Source organism: Falco naumanni, chromosome 12 (genome assembly GCF_017639655.2).
Source record: "Falco naumanni isolate bFalNau1 chromosome 12, bFalNau1.pat, whole genome shotgun sequence".
Lineage (NCBI taxonomy): Eukaryota > Metazoa > Chordata > Aves > Falconiformes > Falconidae > Falco > Falco naumanni.
Window position 1 is genome coordinate 11905882 of NC_054065.1, and position 23181 is coordinate 11929062.

General features: G+C 39.2%; 1 protein-coding gene across 6 annotated transcripts in view; it reads left to right on the top strand.

The window, feature by feature from the left end:
* BIRC6 (baculoviral IAP repeat containing 6) overlaps window positions 1-11794 on the top strand; it is a 183434-nt gene extending 171640 nt beyond the window's left edge. For all 6 annotated transcript variants that reach the window (XM_040611995.1, XM_040611998.1, XM_040612001.1 and 3 more), the window contains 4 exons: window positions 232-309; window positions 5227-5415; window positions 9232-9366; window positions 10406-11794. In XM_040611995.1, coding sequence (XP_040467929.1) covers window positions 232-309; window positions 5227-5415; window positions 9232-9366; window positions 10406-10585 — 582 coding nt within the window. In that variant the 3' untranslated portion in view covers window positions 10586-11794. The remainder of the gene's footprint in view (window positions 1-231; window positions 310-5226; window positions 5416-9231; window positions 9367-10405) is intronic.
* The last annotated feature ends 11387 nt before the right edge of the window (window positions 11795-23181 follow it).

Below are 23181 nucleotides of genomic sequence, written 5' to 3' on the forward strand. Positions count from 1 at the left end.
ATCTACCTTGCCTTGTTCATTTATTAACATGCTGTTCTTATCTTCATTATTTTTATACACTTTCATTTCAAATTAGTTTCACAGGACGCAAATTTGTCTTTTTTTTTTTTTTGTCACAATGTTTTTCTTTGTTAAAAAAAATTTAAATGTAATGTCAACATTTTGTTCTGCCCAAGCAGAACAATTTCATCATCATATCTGTCTACGGTGTTAATAAGGTCACTTTTTCAGGTGTGTTTAAGCATCCTTAACACATGGCATGGGAGGCCAGAAGAGAAATGGAATCCCCAAACATCAAGTTTTTTACAGGTGAGCATTTCTTCTCTTCAGTAGATGACATTTTGGAGTATTAAGTGTTCTGTCAGTCCTAAGGATTCTTTTTCTAGTGCTTTTAAACTGGAATTTTCTTCCTCAAATAAGCATAAAAAAGACAAGTCCAGAAATCATTCTTGGAACACTAGAGAAACACTGTGGAGTAGGCAAGTTCTTCAAAGTGCTCTTTCCAACCAGTATTTCTATTGGTCTTGTCTTGAAGAGTGGCTGTTCATGTGTGCAGCTCATTCCTGTGCTGCCTGGACTTAGCTTGGATGATTTCAAATACTGTATTTAAAAAAAAAAATCCACAACAAAAAAACCACACACACAAAAAAAAAAAGACTGGAAGAGGGCATCACCTCCTGGAATTCTATCCCAGGCTATTTATGGTGAAGACAAAGTAGGCTCCATGTTGTGAGAGATGGGAAAGTGAAACATACTAGTGCAAACTGTAAAGATACCCCTCCAAAGTCTACAAGTACGCTGAATAGAGGAATAAAACTGAAGGGAGTTGGTGCAGGCACACTGGGTTCAGTAACAATTAGTGTTAAATTAGACTAGAATTGATTAGGACATAGAGTCCTTAAAATTTTCAGCTTTACACCGTAGAAATGACTGATAAGTTCATATGTTAAGTAAAAGTAAAGCTTGCAATGGATTCTTTCCCAAGGCACTTCCTGAGTTTATTCCTTCCTTGGAGTAATTATTACATAGCACAAGGTACATTTTCTGTTCCAAATCCTGAATGGCTGTATAGTTTCTGTTTCAGCATAGTAGAATTACAGGCCTGGCCTTCAGCGGAACAGATTTCAGCTTGATCAGGAATTGCCCTTGCAGAGCCAGCTGATCAATCTCCTAAAAATTCAAGAATGGTCTGTACCAGTGTGTGGAAGTCAAGCAAGAGTGACAGAAAGCCAGTACGGGTAAACAAGGAACTCCTGCCTAAGCATAACTGCAAAAAGAAAGTACACAGCAAGTGGAAGGAGTGGAAGGGCTAATTGTGAGAAAGAAAAGACATTGGCCAAATATTTAGGAGAGAAATTAGGAAAACCAACGCTCAGGTGGTGTTGATAATGGTAAGGGATGTAAAGAGGAACTGAAAGGGCTCCATTTAAGTATTTGGCAGCAAATGAACACGTTTTCCTTAGGTTTTCCTGCTGTTCAGTGGGGCAGGGAATCTACTGACCAGGACAGAGAAAAGGCAGAGGCCATCTCTGCCTCACTCTTTAGGGGTAAGCTTGCTCTCCCATGTCCCTGAGCCCTCAAGAGGAAGGTCTGTGAGAATGAGGAATTTGCCCACAGTAGAGGAAACGGCGTTCAGTCTGGCGGGACCCACATGTTCATAGAACCAAATCTTACACATCCAGGGTGCTGAGGGAGCCAGGCAGTATCACTGCAAAGCCACTAGCTCTCACCTTTGAAAGGCCAAAACAATTAACGGAGCTTCCTGGCAAATCTCCCGCTCAACTTCTAGATGGGCAAGAAGGAGGATCTGGGGACCTGCAAGCTGGTCAGCAGCACCTTGTGGTCCTTGGGAAGATTATGGAGCAAATCATCCTGGAAGCTATTTTCAAGTACATGAAGGACAAGAATGTGATTGAGAACAGCCAGTGTGGATTTAGTGGGGGTGAACAGGGCCTAACCTGCTTGCCTTCCACAGTGACACGGTGGCTGGCTTTACGCAAAGCGGGAGCAGCCGATGTAGCTTGCTTTGACTTGGGCAAAACCACTGATGCCGTCTCCCTGAGTACCTTAGTAGCCGGACCGGCGAGACATGTATTGTAAGAGGGTGGAAATGTGGCTGGACCAATGGCAGGAGGATCTTACTGCTGTCTTCAGTACCTAAACAGGGCAGGTATGGAGAAGACAGAGCTAGACGCCTCTTAAAGATACAGAGCACTAGGACAAGTACCAGTTGACACAAGATGGGATTTTGATTAAATATTCGGAAAAAAAATTTCACTGTGAGGGTGATCAAACACTGGGACAGGCATCCAAGAAAGACTGGGGAATTTCCATTCTTGGGGAGATTAATGTTCTCTCTCCCTTCATGGGACAATTATGACTTGGAGATGTAAGTTGTAGTTCCTTACATAGCGTTAACTCCCAAGATACACCACTAGTTAATCAAGAGATGAACTGAAATTTTTGACTGTAACTATAAAATCAGCGTAGAAAGGTGCAGGTATTAGGAAGCCCTATTTTCACCAAAGTCTTTTTCACCAAAGTCTTTTTTCTTAGATTAAAATGTTAGATTTGATTGTTTGTAATCTCATGTAGCATTTAAGTTTCAAATTTAGAAGTTTTTTTAGGGTTTCATTTTGAAAATAGTAGGAGAGCTGTTGGAAAAAGCTCCTCCATACTGGGAGAAAAACACTTTATAGCTATTAAATGGCAAACAGCTGTAAGACTAAATAAATTGCTTGGAAAGAATTAAGTGCACCATGTTTTTTCTGGCTTAGAGATTAAACTATTGTCAGACCACCCAAAATACTTCAGAAATTAAATTTTATAACACAAATGAAACTGGAAGATCGGTTTAGTTTCTCATTCATCACAATTATAATTCAAAGTAACAACTGGTTATTAAGGCCAAGAAATTACAGTGTTGCCTAGTCTCAGATTTCGCTACTATTTTTAAAAAAACAAACAAAAAAAAACCCAAAAAAGCAAAACCCAACTACTTCCAAACATATGTAAAGGCCACAGATCACCAAAACACCTAAGGGACCTGAAGTACTCTGCCTTGGCTTAGCACATTGGCATTGATATTCTGCCTTTTTTAGTGTCATAAATGGCCATTTTCTTGCTGGAATCTTGCTTTGCAAGGCACATTCTGTATTTTAATGCATTTATAAGTATTTAATTCTTTAAGATTTAGAAAGCTACAGCTAATTCTAGTTGAACGCGTGGCAGGCACAGGAGACAGTGCGATGGTGTGTACAATACCAGCAGGTAGCTGCAGCACCTGCCTGAGAAATGTGTCTAATTTCCCTTCTCATCCCAACGGGGGATGCCAGTTCACATTCCCCACTGCACAGCCGTGTGCCCTGTCCGTCAGCACAACGGCTTACCTGCCCTAGATGGCCCTTCTGTGCACAGCAACTACACAGCTGCAAGGAGGAAGTGTCACGGCACCAGAAGGAATACGGGGGTGATGGTGGGACTGAGACTAACCGGGGTCCGTCAGCTGATCCTTGGGCTACTGCTTTGCTGCGCGTTACTGGTTTGGCGTTGTGTCTATGGTATGGGTACACAGCGCAGAGAGCTGGGAAGCTGGAACGCTTTTGTGCTGGCTTTGCTACAACAGAAACTCGTGAGAGAATGCCACACAGAGCACAACTGTCCAGTTCAGGGGTCTTCAAGCTAAGGCCCGCAGGCTGGATACGGCCCCCCAGGGTCCTCAATTCGGCCCCCGGTATTTACAGACCCCCCCCGCCAGGGGCTGGGGGGGAAACCAAGCAGCCGCAGATGACTGCCTGCCACTGCATCCACGTGCCAGCCCCCTGGTTAAAAAGTTTGAGGACCCCTGATCTAGTTGTTGGGGCGCTGGCCTGTGAAAGAACCAAAGTCTTGTCTCGTCACTGACACAGTATCTATCTGATGGAAGCTGTACTTCCTCTGTATTCCAAGAAAAGGATGATTGTTGTCTTCCATATCCAGATTCACAAACTGGGCTGCTAAATTAGGGAATGGCTTCAAGCTTTCAATTGTGTCTAGGCTGGGAGGAGAGTCAGTTCTAGAACCAGCTGCCCTGACATTTTTCATCTATTTCAGTGGATAACTGGAAATGCCATTCGTAGGCATGTAACATATCATCAGTTTTTCAGTATCTGAGGAAATGTAAGAGTTCAAATCACTTTTTTTGAATCCTTTACAGTTCTGGAACTGTAGGTTTATGTCAGAGAATTATAATCCCTAAAATTCTTGGTCCCAAGTTTGTAAAAAAAACCTATCCTTCATTTGAGGGGTAAAAAGAAAGTCAATTATGCCTTTCTACCTATAGAACAATATTTTTGCAGTAACATAATTTTGATTAAGTACAACAAGACAGGGATGAACAGTCCAATACTGGAAAAAACTAGCAAGCCATCAAATCATGAATATGCAGTACATCTACATTTGGATCTCTAAGTGCCCTATGTAGGAATTCTTTGTTTTGTATTAGGAATATTTGGGCATATAGTTAAATGCCTTGTATGAATGTAAGTATCTATCCCTACATGTACTTGATTAAAAAATTGAAAGGAGGAAAACTGATTTCCTTATCACTGAATAGTTGGTGCTGCTTTGGTACAGTACTGAAAACATCTTTTTTTCCTCTCTTAAAAAAATAGTAAGGTTTTGTTTTAATGGCATATGACACAGTGTTGTATGTACAATCTGAAACGAAAATGCTAATAAAAACATATGTAAAGCAATTGAATGCATTTGAAAGTAAAAATGGGAGAGCATGTATACCAAGATTAATTTCAACAGCTCATGTTTCACCTTCCTTGTTCCTTTTCTGTCTGTTTCAGAATTAGAAGTAGTAAGCTCAGCCACAGGAAAGGTTGAAGAATTGTTGACTGAGAAATTGACAAATACACTTTCCTTTTACAAAAGGGTGCAATCAGGCATCTCTTCCTTAAAACATTTTATTTTACTTATAAGTTAAAAACCAGAACCAATACATTTGTCATTTTCTCACTGTTTGAGCTAAATACACAGTCGTGAGACTTAATGTTTTTATGTGTAGTAACGGTTTTGGTTTGAAGGAGGTGTGGACATTCCCTGCTTGCACATAGCCTGTATCACAAATGAAAGCAGTTCACCATAGAAGTGGTTTTGCATATAAGGTGAGCAAAACTATGTACATTTGTAAAAACAAGTGGTAGCACAATTTTAATATTTAGTTTCTTCTTTTAACAGGTGTTAGTGTCTGTTCAATCCCTAATACTGGTAGCAGAACCATATTTTAATGAACCAGGTTATGAACGATCAAGAGGTACTCCAAGTGGTACCCAGAGCTCCAGAGAATACGATGGAAATATACGACAGGCAACAGTCAAGTGGGCAATGCTTGAACAAATCAGAAATCCCTCGCCATGTTTTAAGGAGGTAGGTTTTGTGAAACATGAGAAATACTTATTTTGAGTGTTAAGAATAATGCAAATATTTGGAAATGTCACATATTAGGTAGGTGTCTGTTTTAGCTTCCTCTTTACTCCATGGGGCAACTGAATCTAGAGACTGAAGTGAACAAGGATGCATCTGACTTCCCAGATTCCTTTCTGTGAAAGGAGAGTGCAGACAAATTGGGACTGACCTGTAAGGCAGCTTGGTGCACAGCTTGATAGAACGTGGTTCGCACACCTTGGCTTGTTCTTACTGCCAGGCGGTACCTTCTACATTTCACGTGAAAACTGTTGGTCAGCCCTGCAGATGGGCACTCGGTGTTTGTTAGCCTGCAGGGCTAACAGGGAGTAGCTTTCCAAGAAACATGAATCCGGAGCAAGTATTGGGAGATTGCTTTGAACACACCAAAAAATTGGAAAAGTGCCTTAAAACAAATTCCAGCCTGCATGTTATGTATGGCAGGATCTGCAAAGCATCTGTGCGAAACTAGAAATCTATGCCTTTGAAAACAACTGTCTTGATGCTGATAAAAGCAATGCTAGCCTTCATGCATTTGCAGTGTCTTAAAAAATTTAATTTTTATTGCTTAGTTTGTTTACATTCCTGAAAATAGACTACCTCTCCCATAACATCATAGGATAATTTACTTGTTAGGGACTTTTCTCGATGTCTCTAGTCCAACTAATTCCTCAAAGCAGGTCAATAAGATCCCAGGGACTTGAACATATATGGCAAAGGATTCAAAGAAAACAGAGCTGAGGATACACTGAGAGAATCTGTATGAATATTAATGCAAAATGGACGGTCAAACATGGGTCATCTCACAGTACTACCAGCAAATACTTAGAAAAATACATTTTACTCTGAACAATGACTGTTGCCAGTTCTAAATTGAGGTGTGGTACCATCTTGTAGCATCACCTATGCTTTCAATTGTCTGCCTACTAAAAGTTTGAAAAAGTGTAGTTATTTTAGGGTGATGCTAAGTGAGGATTTTAGGACATTGCTAAGCGTGGCATCTGAGTGAGAGGGTGGTCTCCCATCGCTTCCTTGCTGTCCATAAAAACATCCTTTGCAATGCAAAAACCTTTTACCATTAAAATTACTCTGTCTTGTGGAATAAGAAGCTATAGACACTTCACCTGCCTGACAGGAGTCAAATATTTTATCTACATGCAGCTGCATAAGGATGTGCAGTGTACTCTGGTGTCTTGAACTAATGAAGAAAACCATGGCGGTGGTTCTAAATTACCTCTTACATGTTTTACTCAGTAAGTTGAAGACCATGATAAAGATAGTGTCATGACACACAATCAAATAATGTCTGCTAACAGGTGATTTTTTTTCTAGCTGAAGGTAACAATTACACTTTTGCAAAAAAGGTCCTCAAATTACAGTAAGTTTAAATTCATTGAAGATAACGGAAGGTGGTGGGCTCCCTGACAGTAATGCTCCATCTTTCTTTTCACATATACTAAAATGAAGGCTATGCAGTATTACAGTGTTTGGTAAGTGAATCCCAGTTTGCTGTTATTGCGCTTTTCTTCAAAAGAATCTCATCAATATTGTTCTTACTCTTCAGCTTAGCATTTTTACTACTTTTACGGAAAAGGCAGCTTGTAAGCTGACATCCTGCCCCTCTTCAGGAAGGTGAAGGAACAAGGTGTATCCAAATGGTGATGTTTCAGTGGAAAACCAGTCATTCCCTGAGAACAGATAACTTAAGAACGCGCCCATAGTTAACAAAAGACAGATGTTGGAAACAATACACCTACTAGCTTTCTAAATGTGGTGTGCAGCTAGGACTGAATTAAGCTAAGCCACACACACACAGAGAAATTAAAAGTAGTATTGAGAGGTAGACAGCAGTTTGCAGAGGTATCATAAACATTTGAAACTCCCTTTTGCTACCTCTGAACAGGTAAGAGTTCTGCTGCACAGAAGAGAACTGGCCAACACTTAACAGCTTTTGCTCTGGTTTAGGTAACTGCAGTTTTCCTCATTTCCCAAGATAGTTTCCTGGTTTTCCTTGTGTTGAGGTCTTTATGACACTATGATGAAATCCTGAAGATTCTGAGAAGTTTGAAGCTATGATAGCCTGCTCCTGTAAGGAGAAGTTTGAGGCAAAGACAGCTTGCTTTTGTTTTTAGAACCACAATCATACTAGCTTAAGCTTGGGGTCCTACCCCTGTGCCTTATCAACTTGTGCAACATGAAAACTCCCTTTCTACTTCTCTAAATACATATTCACGATCATGTAAAGAGGCACGGATCTTTCTTTCTACATATGAAAAATTTGAAATTATGCACTGGAATGCATGACATTTTTCCCTGATGCAATAGCAGAATTTTGGAAGAATGCTAGATTCCATCTGCGGCCCCATCCAAATGAAAATGCATCTCTCTCATAGATTATCCAAGCACTTCTCTGACAGACTAGCTTTTTGTTAAGACCTCTAGGTTTTGTGTAGGGTTGTGTGAGGAACCCCAAGAATCATGATCATTCAGGAGCATAAATGCAAAGGCATCCTGAAAACTGAGGTCTAAGAAAGAACGTGTATGCCCTTCAGCTCCTAAGATCTTTTGTCTTCACAAATCTGAGGTGTCTTAAATGACAGGTAGGCTCAGGAGATCTAAACTGCCTGTCTTTGGGAGTTTTTCCAAGCTCCATTATGGATATAAGGAGCGCATCCAGAACTGAAGTCAATTATGCTTTCAATATGCAGTTTTTCTTTAGACAGATAGCTACATTCTCTAACCTCTAGAGGAAAAGATGATTTTGTCAATTATGTTGCAATATTGCCAAGAACTCTCTGTGCTCAGTAAAATTTCAGGTTTATTGTTTCTTTCAGCAGGCAGAGTTTTAGAAAACTGTTTAAGAGAAAGCCAATGCTGAGTAGATTCACAGCTTTGTCTGAGGGTTGACTGGTTGGTGTTTTTTTAAACTCAAGGCTGTACACAAATACCAGAATTACTGTGCGATCAAATACTGGTTCCCACCCAAACTGTGGGCAGTTCAACTACTATTCCCCGGGAATTCTAGTGTCCCCAGAGGTGCTGCCTCTGCCGAGGGCATCTAACTGTGGTTGCACCTCTTCCATAGAAGCTGCAATGATCCTTCTATATGCAGAAGCTTGTTATGTTCCCGTGCTCACACTGTTGACAGTGTTTCTGCTTACCTGTTGTCTGTTCAAACAGCACGTGGGTAGCGTCAGGGGAAGACATGGTGCTTTTATTTAAATCAGCATAGGCAGGAAGTAAACGGGGCTGTGAAAGCAACAGTAAAAGCCTTAATATTGCACTATGCATGCAAACATAAACATCCATACATAGTGCCTGCATAGTAAGATCATCTTTGAACTGAAGAATGTGTCTAACATTCTGCTATCACTTTCTCTTTTCCCTGGTGTGATACTGTATTTCTGGCACTCATTTACCCTTCACCCAGATGACACGAGTGAATGGAGAGATGGCAGCCTGCACAGAAATAGTAGATTCATACAGACTGGGGGAGAGGTCAAGGCCAACCACTTCCTCAAAACAGGATCACCTGATTTCAAACCAGGTTCCTTGAGGCTTTTTCCAGTTGGGCCTTGGAAACCTCCAAGGACAGAAATTCCACAATTTATCTGCAACCTGGTTCAAGGCTGAATTATCCTCACACTGGTTTTCGGTGATATTTTTTTTTCCTTATACCCAATTAGACTCATAGGGGTCTTGCAAATCTTGTATTGTTAAAACATAAGGTTCTTAGAAAACCATGAACGCTGTTCCTTCATTGGGAATATTTTCTTGCAGGTCATCCATAAACATTTTTACTTGAAAAGAGTGGAGATCATGGCTCAGTGCGAGGAGTGGATAGCAGACATACAGCAGTACAGCAGTGACAAACGGGTAGGCAGGACTATGTCCCATCATGCAGCAGCTCTAAAGGTGAGACGTGCTTTTATAATTTTATGTTCTTTAGTCCAAAGGTGACAAATGACAATGAAATTGCTCAGCAGCTTGAGTTTTGTAATAACGCTAATAGAAAAACCCAGCAACTTTGAAACATGAAAACAAACCTGTTTCCCAACTGTTGAGATAAAAGTGTATGTGCACTCCACTTTCTCAGTAATGTTTTTTCTGCAAGTTAGATTTTCCTGTAGCACCTCTCCTGCCTGTTTTTTTTAAAAATACTTATCTAAGATACCAGAGAGTTCATACGGTTCTGTCTAAGGAGTTTCTGATAAAGTTGTACTACAACTAATGCCTTGCCAGGAGGCAAGCTTTTTCCAATAGACAAGCATGATTATTAAACTGTGGTCCATTACAATTGTAATAACTTTTATCAAATTATAACCATTACACATGTTTTCTTCCTTCCTAGCCAGGTGCTATCATTTGTGTATTTTGTGTCCACACAGACAACAGACCTGTATAATTTTTCTATTTTTCTTCCCCTGAGGAGCAACAAAAACTTTTTTATTTTCAAGTCTGCTTTTTTTCTACTGCTAGACTTGCTGTGACTGGTCTTCAAAATTAAGTTACTGTTAGTTACTATGATCAGTATAGAAATCCCTGTATATGTGTCTGTAACAGATCTCATCGGGAACTCTTGTCAATTTATGTTTTGACTGTATGACCTACCTCATCCAAGCGGGTTTCTGCTGTGATCACAGAACACAGATGACTCGCCTGCAAGACAAATAGCATAACATTTATATCCATGCACTTGCTTGCTGCAGTTCTGTTTACTGCCTTTAATTTGTCCCTAGCAGCACCTGCTAATTATTCTGTCACTACAGGGAAAATACCAATCCTTAAATACAGGAGAAAAGTTCATCCAATCATTGAAACAGTATGTTTAAACCTTTTCAACTAACTTTTTTTTTTTTTTTTTTTTTTTTTTTTTTGCTTTATGTTGTCTAACATTGTGAAAAGTACCATTTTAACTATGGTCTTCCACACTGACTTCTTTTTGTTTATTCAGCGTCATACAGCTCAGTTGCGGGAAGAACTACTAAAACTTCCCTGTCCTGAAGGATTGGATCCAGATACTGATGACTCCACAGACAAATGCTGTGCCACAACAAGTTCGGAAGAGACTATGTTGCACGAACAGGTTAAACCCAGCAGCAGTAAAGATATCCCGTCTGGTTTCAAGTTATGAGTTGCATTGACATGGACTTTCTAGACACAAAGGCTTTGAAGCACAAGCCAAATATGTCAATATTTGTATGTAAGAAGCTAATTATGTAATAGGTAATGAAATTGAAACTATACTATGCCCTTAAGGATATACAGTTTAATTCAAGATGATCTTTTATTTACCTGTACAAGAGTGTAAACTTTTTTGTGCTTTTATTTTTCAATTGTGAGAACCACTGATTGGTATGTTTAAAAAAGTTATGTATACAAGAAATGGATAAATCACTGATATATAAGGGAAACTACCTTAGGAAAGAATGTTTACTGAATGTTTATTATTTTTTTTTACTTGTAGAGTGAGGGCGGTTGTAACAAAGAATATATATTGGTCATTCTTACAGCTACTATTTAAAGTCAGAAAATTTTCACTGAATTTGATAGATTTTACGTTTGGCCATATATTCATGCTCATATTTGATTCTAAAGAAAACCTCCTGTATACTTCAATAAATGTTAAATGGACATGATCCCTCTTTTATGATTTACTGGTACATTTTTTAAATAAACTGCCATAAAATACATTCTAGCTGAAGACTTGCACTTGTATGACTGAATTCATTGCAGTCAACATATTTAATTTTATGGTTACTAATTCTAAAATGCAGATGAAATAAATGCACATGGTTTACCTCATGCCAAAATTTGGACTTCTGAATTCATCTTTTGTTTGGCTATTTTATGCAAACTAACAGTATTCTAAATTTCTTAAGGGCTATTCTGGAACAAAGTCTTTTCTCTGTTGAAATGTCTGATTTTTACATAATCAGCTGTACTCTAAGTACTGACATGGGCTAATGACGTGCCATGCAGGACTCTTAACGTTCTGTAGTTCCTGCTGTATAGACTTATTTCCAATTTTGTATTTGCAACCACAGATCCCTAACTAAAAAGGGTAAGGGATTTGCTTGATTTAATAATCAAGTCTCACTTTTAACATAACACGCATTACTTATTGCTGTTCTTCGTTTTTGAGCAGTCCTTGAAGGACTAAAAAGTTATTACTGGTATTACCTCAGACTAATGATCTGTTGTACTATAAATAATATAAATCAGGCAAAAATGAAGCTTTTTTGTTTTCTATTTGTTCTTTGTTTATAAGATCACGCTGGAATTTTTTCACTTTTTGTTTTACAATGTATTATTTTCAATCATTAAAAATGGCACCAACTGAGGGTTGTGTTCTTATGCTGATGGTTCACAGACTTTGGTCAGAACAATCAAAGTACAATTTTGCTGGTGTATAGATATGTTGTGTTAATCCAAGGCCTGTCCTGATTGTACATACCTCTCAAAATACCGACTTTGGCACATTTGCATTACTTCAGGGGATCCTTAATCAAAAAGCAAGACAAGCAGCTCTGTGCCAGAGCTGCTGGGAAATAGATGAAGCAAGAGTTTATGCCACATAGTCCTCATCAGTGTTACTATGGCACTGCAGTTTTCTAGGTGGGTATTTACTTACCTTCTGTGACTGTGATACTCTTGTAAAGGCTCCAAAAGCAGAATTATCCTATAATAAAATATTATATATAATATTACTGACTATATTTAAGTTAGTTTCCATTAAAGCTCTTCATTTAGTACTTAAGCTGCTAGCAGTCTTTTTATAAAATCCTAGCACTTGTACCAAAACCAAAGGTCTCAGATCTGAAGATCCTCCTTAAACATGAGGACTGTTTTTTACCACTAAAAAGCAACAAAGAAATAAAAAGGACCCAACTTGCATTGATTTAACATTAGGAGGGTGGCTAACGTGATTGTATCTTTTTCTCTAGTGTGTATTTACAGTATCAGCAATGCTAATGTGAAGTCACTGCTGCTTAATTAAGCAGATGTAAACAGCTGCATGGGATATTAAACTCTAATTTGTATCCACATAGCAATTACAATTTTTTCCCTCTAACCTAAGCTATAATGGTATTGTACCAAATTAATGCAGAGATTCAATCCTTAATAACTTGCAACTATATTACAGTCCAGCAAGTAAAAACTTGGCAACAAAGGTACAAAAATACACAGCTTTATAGTTTTTTTAGATATAACCACAAGGTAGCTATGTTACTTTGCAGTAAAATCACAGTAAATCCTATGGGGTATGTAGGCAACAAAGTACTTTTTAACCAGTTCCCCTCATCTTCCACCATTTTATCAAACTTAACAGAAACGTGTATAGATAGATCACAGTTTCTAACTGTCGCATTGAAGTCCCGTGTTTTAACTGTTACACTGTTCTTGTAGAAAATGCTTTAAAAATCCACAGAAATTAATTTCAAAAGCACAAAGGTCAACAAACTGCTAATTAGATCGTTACAGAATTTCACCCTATGGTTTCTGGTACTGCCTTTGGTGCAAGATTCACTACTGACACATCGCCATGCAATGCAGTGTGGGATGTTACCAGCCACTGGAATCGCTGTAGCTGCTCTGCCAAAGGAAAAGCACATCGCATAGTAAGTCCATCTCTTTCCTCATGCTTCACAGACAATAATGCCAAGTTTCTCTGGCTGAACTCTCTAGTCTACACTCTACTGAAGAGGGAACAGCTCAGCGATGTGTGAGACCTGGTGCTCCATGAGAGCAAACCACTCAAACCACTTGCTATACCAATTGCTGTGTCTAAGCAACCGTTCTGTTTCTGTTGTAGACACAGTGCTCTTCATATACAGACGTGAATGATACCTCTGCAAGACTTAGTGGTTTCCTCTGGAATTTCTTTTGGGTTAAAGTTGTGCATAAATGTATGGATTAATGCTTCTCTGCAATCCTACAACTGCTATACAGGAAAAGCCAAAGATGACAACCTAGGAAAAAAAAAACAACAAGGAAATACGAAACATATGAACCCTGTAAACAACTTCCAAGTTTCACTCCAGTAGTTAGATGTTTAGGTACTTGCAGAATAAAGTATGAGTGACTAGAGATTGACTGGGTCTACAGCAGCCTGTTTGGCATTGTTGGTTGGGTTTTGTTACTGGTTTTCTTCTGTAAGTCTCTGACACAAGTTCAAGGTAGCCTGTCATCTGGTAGCACGTCAAGGAGACCCCCTTGCAGCAGGTAAAATCACACCAACACAGGTAAGGCACTGGACTACGTAGCTTCTAGGGAGCTTCAGTGCAGGTCTGTCGTCAGTACTATGGTTAGATGATGATCTGTTAAGCAGCACCAGAGCTGGAACCCTTTACTTGGAAAAGAAAAGCCCCCATACAATACAGGAAAGAAATGTACCACAGTGTGTGATGGCTTTAACCTCTGCTTGCTACATCAGATAGGGCATTCAGTTTCTAGCAGGAATCACAGTTAAGAAAACATCACTACAAAACAATCTTTTTCTCCACACAGCTATGTAATCCCTTATGTAGAGTGTTTATTAGGGGAGCTTTTCTTCCCCAAAATGTTTCTGGTGTTACACAGACAAATGTTCTGGTTTACATCCTGAGGCAAACAACTTGAGAAGCAAAACAACCATATTATTAATTTACCTTGTTTACCTATAAATATCTGAACAGAAATCCAGCTGACCTACATTTAAGCCAGGACTATAGTATATTTACTGTAATCCCTGTGAAGGAGAATTATTTAGGCTTGGGTTTTTACTTGGAGTTCTTTAGGCATGTCTTCTCCATGTGCTCCCTCTGTGCTGCCTTTGTATTAGTGTGGTATAGAAATGTGTTTTTCTTGTTCCCTTGTTTCTCTGAAGCCAGTCACCATCGCGTGGACTCACCTCCCTGGACTGTCAACTCCCTGTAGTTAGGAAACAGAAATTAGAAGCATTTTTCAATGGAAAGGAGACACAGATTTACATTTATCTTCTTATAAGGATCAAGTGTAAGGTACAAAAGCTATTTCAGATACATGTTCTCAATTTACTTTTTTACCATGTATAATTTATACATATATATGTATGCGTGTATAATCAGGTCTGGCAGTTACTTGTTTTCAAAAAGAAGTTTTCTGAGCTTTATTTTCCCTCTTCCACAGAGAGTGACAACATTAGGTGGAATGTGCAGCACTTAGAGCATGAGCTATCTGAAATACAGTAAGCTCAAGGGGGGTAGAAGGTCCACAATTACTATACTTCATCACAGGTTAAAAACAGTTCATTCTCCAGAGATTGTGTTGTTGCCATTGTTTTCTCCTCCTAAAACACGAATGCAGAAAATACAGTATTCTACCCAGTGAATTACTATAGCAAAGCTCTAAAATAATCTCACCGCTGCCTCCATTTTTAATAAAGGTTGAGAGAAAACAAATCCCAAACCACACTGCTCCATCTCAGCTGAGAGTTCTGCATGTTGTGACCTGTCATCTCCACAGCCTGCAATCTCTTCTTTTCTGTGCTTCTTGCCTCAGAAGCAACTTACTGGCTCTCAAAAAGTCATAACCTGGTCCACTTAGTTCTCCAGCTGTGTTAATGCTACTCCTTTACATGAAGAGTGCCTATAATGTCTATCATTTAATAATACAGTATCATCCTCAAAAGTCTAGATAATATTAGGGGTGGTAACATTTCTGTAATTCAGAAAGCAAATTTTTTTATTTAAGGTTGTTTAGTTACAGGTCCAGAAAGCAATGCAGCAGGTTCTTTATAAGCAGGAGACCACACAGGGCAGCTAGCAGCCCTGCTTCTGGTGGGGAAAATGGCTGAGTTAATCTTGGGAACCAGCGCAAGCACAGCACTAAGGAGATCTCCCAGGAGTAAGAAAAGGCATTTAGAAACGAGGTAACTGAGGTGAGACTTGCACACTACAGTTGTTAAGCCTCAAGAGTAATGCACAAAATTATACTTAAACCAAATATAAATGCATGCAGGCTGATCCACTATGGTTGTTACAGCAATGAGTCAGGCATGGTTTTACATGAAGAACATGCTTCACCGCATTTAAAAACCTGCAGACACTTCCCTCTTGCCACTGTTGTGCTCTGTACTTTCAGCTTAACCACTTACTGCGTTTTTTAAATGTATTTGCCCTACACATCCATTCACTGTTCTCCTCCTCACCTACCAGCCCACATCCACAGCCATGGATGAAGTCTTCAGTAGTTCGTAAGTTCTTTGCATAAAGCTCTATGGGTAGAAAGCAACCATATCCCAGTCACCCAACAGAAAACATCTGATGAAGACATCTTAAAAGAAAAAAAAAAAAATAAAAGCACCCCCCAACCAGAAAACTAAAACAAACTAAAATCTCATCATTATAAAAAAATCAAACAAACCAACCAATCTGCCATCATTAAAGACTCTGTTGCTTCATTAAGCCTTTTCTCATCTACCACAACAACAAATGGAAAAAGCGAAATGTGGCATTTTTCCCATCTTTTCTATTTTCTTTCAGATATTTAGACAAGTACGTGATTCAGGAAAAGAATACCAACAGAAAATGTCTTGCAACCTACTCCTGAACACTGGTTTGGACGGCTCCAAAAGTCCTGTTCTCCCACCTTGAAATTCCAAGTTTTCAGCCACAGAAAACCTTTGTTCTTACCTAAATCAGCAATAACTTAAGCAGCTTGTAAGAAGGTGGCAATGAGTTGGATGCCACGCAACTGTACAGCAGTGTTAGCTGAAGCCCAGCACAGCACAATGCTAACCCTAGAGTATGACAGCAACCCTTTAACACTGCACAAGGGGTACCAGCGTGGTTAATTTAGGATGTAACAAGGACATCATCTTACATATGCGCAACCAGCCTAACCAAGCACTGGCATTTTCACATTAGGGAAGTCAGGGTGCCAGTTCCCTGGGAATGGTCCCGCGGGGTGCAAGTCCCAGCCTCCATCCTGGCTATACCTACAGTTCAGGCTGTACTGAAAACCTTGCAAATATTTGCTGGCAACGTACTGTGGCAATGAATCAAGAGGAAACGGAGGTGACATGGCAGATCAAAAACTAACAGCTAACAGCAGGATTGCTGAAAAGAAACCAAGATGCCTGCCAGCAGGACCCATCCTCTCAACTACCGACTTGTCACTGTGCAAATCTTCTCAACTGGATTTTGAGGCAGTTTCAACTAGTGAAACTCGGTGTGATATATTAAATTCATGGGGGCTGGCCTCCAGCTCAGCAGCAGTCACAAGAGAAATCATGCGACCATCTGGCTGGCTGAATTCTGCCATAGCATGTGGGATTCTGGCTAAGTCTCAAAGCATTATAGAAGCCCCAAACCAGGGAGAAAAAAATTCTTCCAGATTCAATTCAACACATCTCCTGTCTGCCTTATGGTCACTAAAGGTATCACAATGTGCAGGCAGGTCACACAGACACTGAAAACCTGCTGTCACATAGCTCCCTGGGAGGCTTTAAACATGAGAAACACGAAGGATCTAATAGAGACCACCTGATGCATATGGCAGAATAGCGAAGACAAGGTGGAAATTACAGATGATAAAGATGATTTAGCTCAATACAGATTTCACTCTGATTTAAACAAAAAGCACAAACACTACAAAGGTACAGTCACAATTGCCGTTGATGGCAGGGAATGGAGACTGAAGCAGAGGCACTCCAGAGAACAAAATACCCTTTTGTATCTGCACTGCCTATTGATGTGTTAAACCTCTTTCCACACTTTTCTAGCTGTTCCTCCAAGGAAATCATTCATGTTAGAAAATAAGTAGCCAGATGAACAAATGACACACACAGCAGGGAACTGAACATCAATAACCTGTATCAGAGGAGAAGCCAAGCCATTTAAACAAAGAATAGGAGAACAACAGTACATGGCTCCTGATAAACAACTGTGTAATTCTGGAAAGATGGTTCTCATCTTGAAGAGCTCTCAAGAGTCTGTACTGCTACAGCAGAAATCAATGAAGGATAGTGCTGAAATTTCAAGATTGCATATAGAGAACTGCAGCAGAATGCTAAATTCAATGGATGCCTAACGCAAGAAATGGATTAATCCTCTGAATAAAAATAGCACTGTTAAAATGCTTGTTGTGATACTGCTGTCTTCCTGAAAATGTTAGTATGACTTGCTTAAGTATTTTTAATTACTACTCAAATACACTTTTGCTTTGACTTGCAAATATGTTTTCAGGCACAGAATCCAACAGCAAGTGATTTTCCATTGCCAAGTGTGCCCTTAAGGACAGTTGTCCAGTCAATGTCACTAAGGACAAACCATGCCTGTAAATTCATCCAGTTTTCATTTTCCCCTGATAGTTCATTTTCCCCATTTGAACACGCTGACCTTCTATGCATCAGAGCTCCACTAAGGCAATGGAACAGTGCTCAGTGCCCCAGCATTCATCACAAGCTGCAATTAAGCATCCTACTGGTCAGAATCTGGGGTCTCACAGCAAAACATGCTTCATCTGTCACACAAATTATTCTCTATTCATTGCCAAGTATTACATCCTGTGACTGATACAAAGTTTCCATGCAGATTACATTGCCAGCAGTGTTCACCTCAACCTTTGCCTTCTTTTTAATCAAACTGAATTTGTTTCATAAGCCCTCTAGAAAAAATGCCACTATTTAAATTTTTCCTAAATTTAAGTATTTCCATAGTTGAACAGCTTTTGCCTTAATGGTCTTTGGGTTTTAGTTCAATTCACATATGTTAAGAAAATATTTCAGAGTTCTTATTCAACATCGTCTTCTCATCCACATTAGTTCAGGCCTTTGTGTGTTACTTGTTATTTATATGACATCTGAAGAAAACGACAGTTCTGTGTGAAGCTAAGAGGAATGTTTCCAGCAACATTTCAGAAAAGATTATTTGCTCTTTGCTTTCTTGTTAAAATACTATTTTGCCATTTGTATGACCATTCTGTATACTAAGTTCTCTACTCAAAGTCAACTGTTACCATGCTGGAGGTGATCACCCTTTAGCCTGGTCTTCCCCAAACTAGACATCTAGCTCCCTCAATGACTATGACTACTCGTGGAATACGTGATCCAGGTCCCCTGCCATCACGAGTTTAGACTCTGTGCTTCAAACTAATCCCTTTCTCCCTTTTGTCTCTAGTTTCAGTTAAGTAGTGATGTTACCATGGACACCCTGCATTTATAGCTTACACTTCAGTTACAAGGCATAATTTGTACATTTTAATTTACTCAAAACTAAAACCATTTTACAAAAGGTGAAGAAAATGGGGAGGAAAAATGAACATAGGTCATGTTTCACTTTAAAAAGGCTGGCCATTTCCAGTTTCTCTCATACTTGCAGTAAAAGCATTAATCATCATAAACTCATTTTGTCTAAAAGCAGAGGTAATACATTTTTCTATGTAAATCGTTTCATTGCTGTGACAGAATGATGTCAGAGAATCTAAATAGGTGATCTAATACATTTTCCTTTTGGAACATTGTTTAGCATTAAAGGTTACTGGGGGGGCAGGGCATGATTGATGTCAGCTGCTGGTAAGAAAAATTTGATTTTAATTTTCATAAAATAGACTTAAATACTATATTGACACAGACATACTTTTACAGACTGAGAAAATACATACGTGATACTAGAGCAGTAAGAACCCAAGACCTTTCTAGAATAAAAATCCAGCTCCAGCTAACAGTAAGATTTTCTGACATTCGTAAAAGACTATTAAAATAAAAACTAACTTTGCAAGTTGTGTAATTTCATTCCTTTTTTTAAGGACAATTTTTGAATAATTCAGCACTTCTTGTTCACCCTTTGCACATGTACCTATATAGTTGAACACCCAAATTCTTTTAACTGAAAATAGGTTTGCATCCAATTTGGTTATGTGCATAAGAATTCTCAAACAATGAAACAGGAGTACAGTAGAGAAACAGAATTTTATTTCTCCCCCTAAAAGCAACCAACCTTGCCTGAATTGCAGTCTATACCTTAACCAAAATGCATCTACTGAAATCCTACAGCAGCACAGTTGAACAAATATACATACATGGCATCATGGAAAATGCAAGGACTGAGGCAAAACCTAGAAGTCAAAGCCATTACTCCCTGTTTCTTTGTGTAAGAACTCTCCAAGCCAAGCATTGGAAGAAATTACTGACTTCGGCTTGATTCAAACCAATTTTTTTTCCTATTTACTTTTTTTTTCCTCTTCAGGGAAAACAGATGAAAAACAAACTGCGGAAAATAGATGAAAAACTATGTTTCACATAGCTTTAATCCCCCCTCCTTACTGCAGCAGTGGGTATACCCAGTAATCACAGCCCTGCTGGGTAAGGCATAGCAATTCTCTTTCCACATAGTTGATCTAATCAGAGGTGTGCTACAGCTCACACAGCCGAGCCGAAATGAAAGAAGTGCCCTTTAAAAACAGGTATTTCCTATACAGATAAAACAGAAAGCTGGATATCCCCTCAGCATTTATCCAGCTCTTAAAATGCATTTCACAGCCTTTAATGATTGCAGGGCAATAGCTCTGCTTCCTCATCAGCTCTAAAGCCAGCTTTTTACACATAAGACTTTATCTTTTACACATAAGACATCTTCAGTGACAAATTAGACACCCCAAAGAAACATACCATCTTGCAGAACACCTAGTCTGGGCAAAAGAGAACTAACACTTAAAAATACGAATTGGTTCATTATTTGTTTCTTTTCGTGTTCAAATTATAGTTCAACACCTGGCTCCAAAGAAGGATCAAATTTGCCAGGACAGTTTATTTCTGTATATACAAGTTAAGCAGGTTTGATATTTAACACAAGTGTTTTAATTACTCATTTCATCCTGAAGCACAGTAGACAGCCATGTGAAACAGCACAACTTGATCTAACTGATCACTGCTGTGGGAATGGCAACGGCCCCCTTTTCCTCACTGCAGAGCTGCACTCCTACAGCCGAGCTGCCCGATGAGCTCCAGCGCTCATCTAACCACTGCCACCACTGTGACAGTGTCATCCTCAGCTTGACAAAAAGCTGCCAGTACAAAGATGAACCCATCAGAACTGCAGCCTGCCAAGGGAGGAGTGTTGCGGGTATCGGAGCAACCTCCGAGGATGGGACTGGGCAGTGCGGACGGAAGCAACGCAGGAGGGCAGGGTGGTGAGACCTCTCATTTTCAGAGGCACTGAGCTATTGGGCCAGCTCAGCTGCTCATGCAAGTACAGCCTCAGCTCTTCTATCCTGCTAATTTTGAAACTTACCCTGTAACTGTCAGTTTCTTTTTCTGGGAAAAATAATAATTATATATATATATAAAATCTATTTATAGACTTTAATAGATCCTCAAAGTAATTTCATTCATTACAACAGGGCAGTTTCTTGGTGAATTCAACCTAATCCCTTCACCAGTGATGTTTATTCATTTTTATTCAGCTTGATTAGCTCACCAATTTTAAACTCCTCTACATGTGCTCTGAAATATATTTTGTGGGTAAGATATATTATTAACGTGCCCTTCACCGGGAAAACCTTAGCACACAGTTCAGAGGAAAAAAACCAAGCAAACAGTACATCACCAGTAAAGCATCCTCCTCAATACACACAGAAAACAAACAGAAATCTTTTTTCCATATGTCTGCATACTGTCAAGGAATCCTTCTCTCACATGACACATCAAAATAAAACCCATCCACCTCAGGGACAATAAATCTTTCCCCCCCTCTTGTTCTTACCCTTCATAAAGAGAGAGATTGTATTCCTGTATCAAATAAAGTAATTATGCTTTGTTCTGACAGGGATGTCATCATCTCTTTCCTTCTGATGCTTTCGTAAGCTTCATTGATTTCTCAATATTGATACAGGAGAAGGAAATGGAAACAGATTAACGTGCAGTATCAACTGCTTTGAATTATCTATAGCTGCATACTGGTTCAGTGGCATCTTGGAGGCTGCCACCTTAAATGAGAACCATCCTTGGTAGCAATCAGTCAGGATCTGGGTGGTATACCTCCCCAAAACAGAATCTTTACTGCTGACTCTCAAGAGACGCAACACAGAATCAGATCCAAAAAAAACACTGACTCAAATGAGTATGAATTCCTCTCACTAAAACATTTTAAACTCAAACACTGGGTTCGAGTGCTGTTTCCCTGTGTGACTCCTTTTACCAATTCATAGATTTTTCCATTCACTTATCTCATTCTCACTGCAAAAACTATTATCAACTTTTCCAATGTTTGCATTGTTCTTTTCCTTCTATATTCTCCTTACTCATGCAAAGCTTGACTTCTTTCTTTAAAAAATGGTCTCTTCTGGTAACGTGAGGCCCTTCACCCCAGACTATTAAAGTCTTGTTTAGTATTTACCTCATACTTGGATGCCAAATTCTCTTAACTCCTATAGTATTTTCTAGGTTAACAGTAAAAAAACTTCACATTTTTTTCCTAAAAAAGCACCCTAAATACTTGTGTTCCATCTAAATTATTTTTCAAGCTCTTCACCTTTCTGCCCCTTCTAAGAAAATGTAAAATGGTATTCCGTAATTGAAACAATGATTCACTGGGGCAATATGTTAATGCAATGTTTAAATGATAATGACCGTAGTGACACAAATGCAAAGGGAAATGTATGCACACATTCTCCACACTGCATTCAATTCATGAACAGACTGCAGCTGACAACCTTGTATTTATTTTAAGAAAACTTAGCAGTCATACTTCTGTACTCCTTGATAAAGGTAGTATGTTTTTTAAATGCATACTGGAGTCCATTATCATCTAAAGCCACGCTAAAAGCTGACAAATTAAACCTGCCAGCTATGCATATATTAAATTCCCTCTAATTCTCTCAACCTACTACATGCACAAACTAATTACATTATTTTTAAATACTTCTGTGTGCATATGTGTCTCAATCTAATAATTTTCTGCCAGGTGCACCGCAGCAAGCCAAAGAATAGCATTAACTAATTCACAAAACTGTTGTACACAGCATTTACTGAAGTAAAATTTCTCTTTCCTCTGTTTTTGACACCCCCGTGACTGCACTGCAGAACTGCTCTAACCGCTGCACTTACAGGTGACAACATGCTGATATCTTATTTAAATTCTGCAAGGGCACCATCTGCCCTGTATTTGAGCTATGAGGCTGGAATGCTTACTATTCCAAGACAGCCAAGAGGTGTTTTGGAGAAGAGGATGTAAATTGTGTGTGGGAGGAAAGACTAGGTTTCATTTGCTTGGAAAATTCTATTGCACTCCGAAGAAACAAAGCAGACTTCAAAATAGTCTTGGTCAACCACTGAACCTCTTGTCCAGCTGCTTAACCTCTACAAGCAATGCTGCCACAGCTTACTAGGTGGTTCTTCCAGAACATGACTCTCAGCATAAAATGCTACCATTAATAATTATTTTCTTGTCAGTAACAATAATCTATCAAATCTCTTAAATGCCCACCCCTTCCCCTTATTCACCACCTCCTGAACATGATACTGGAGCCCTTAACATACTTGTATGTAAATTGGTACAGCCTGATCCCTCACTTAGCCAGCAACATCCATTTCCATTGCCTATTTACCCTTTCCTCCGCAAACACATTCATGCTATCTTTCACACTGCATTATGGACAAACTAAAACAAAACGCTTCCAGGCTCGTCTGCAATGCCACTTCTCAACACTCTTTTTCTCATCCTTTTTCAGTATCTACCATGACAGCTCCTGCAACGTACTGATTGTATA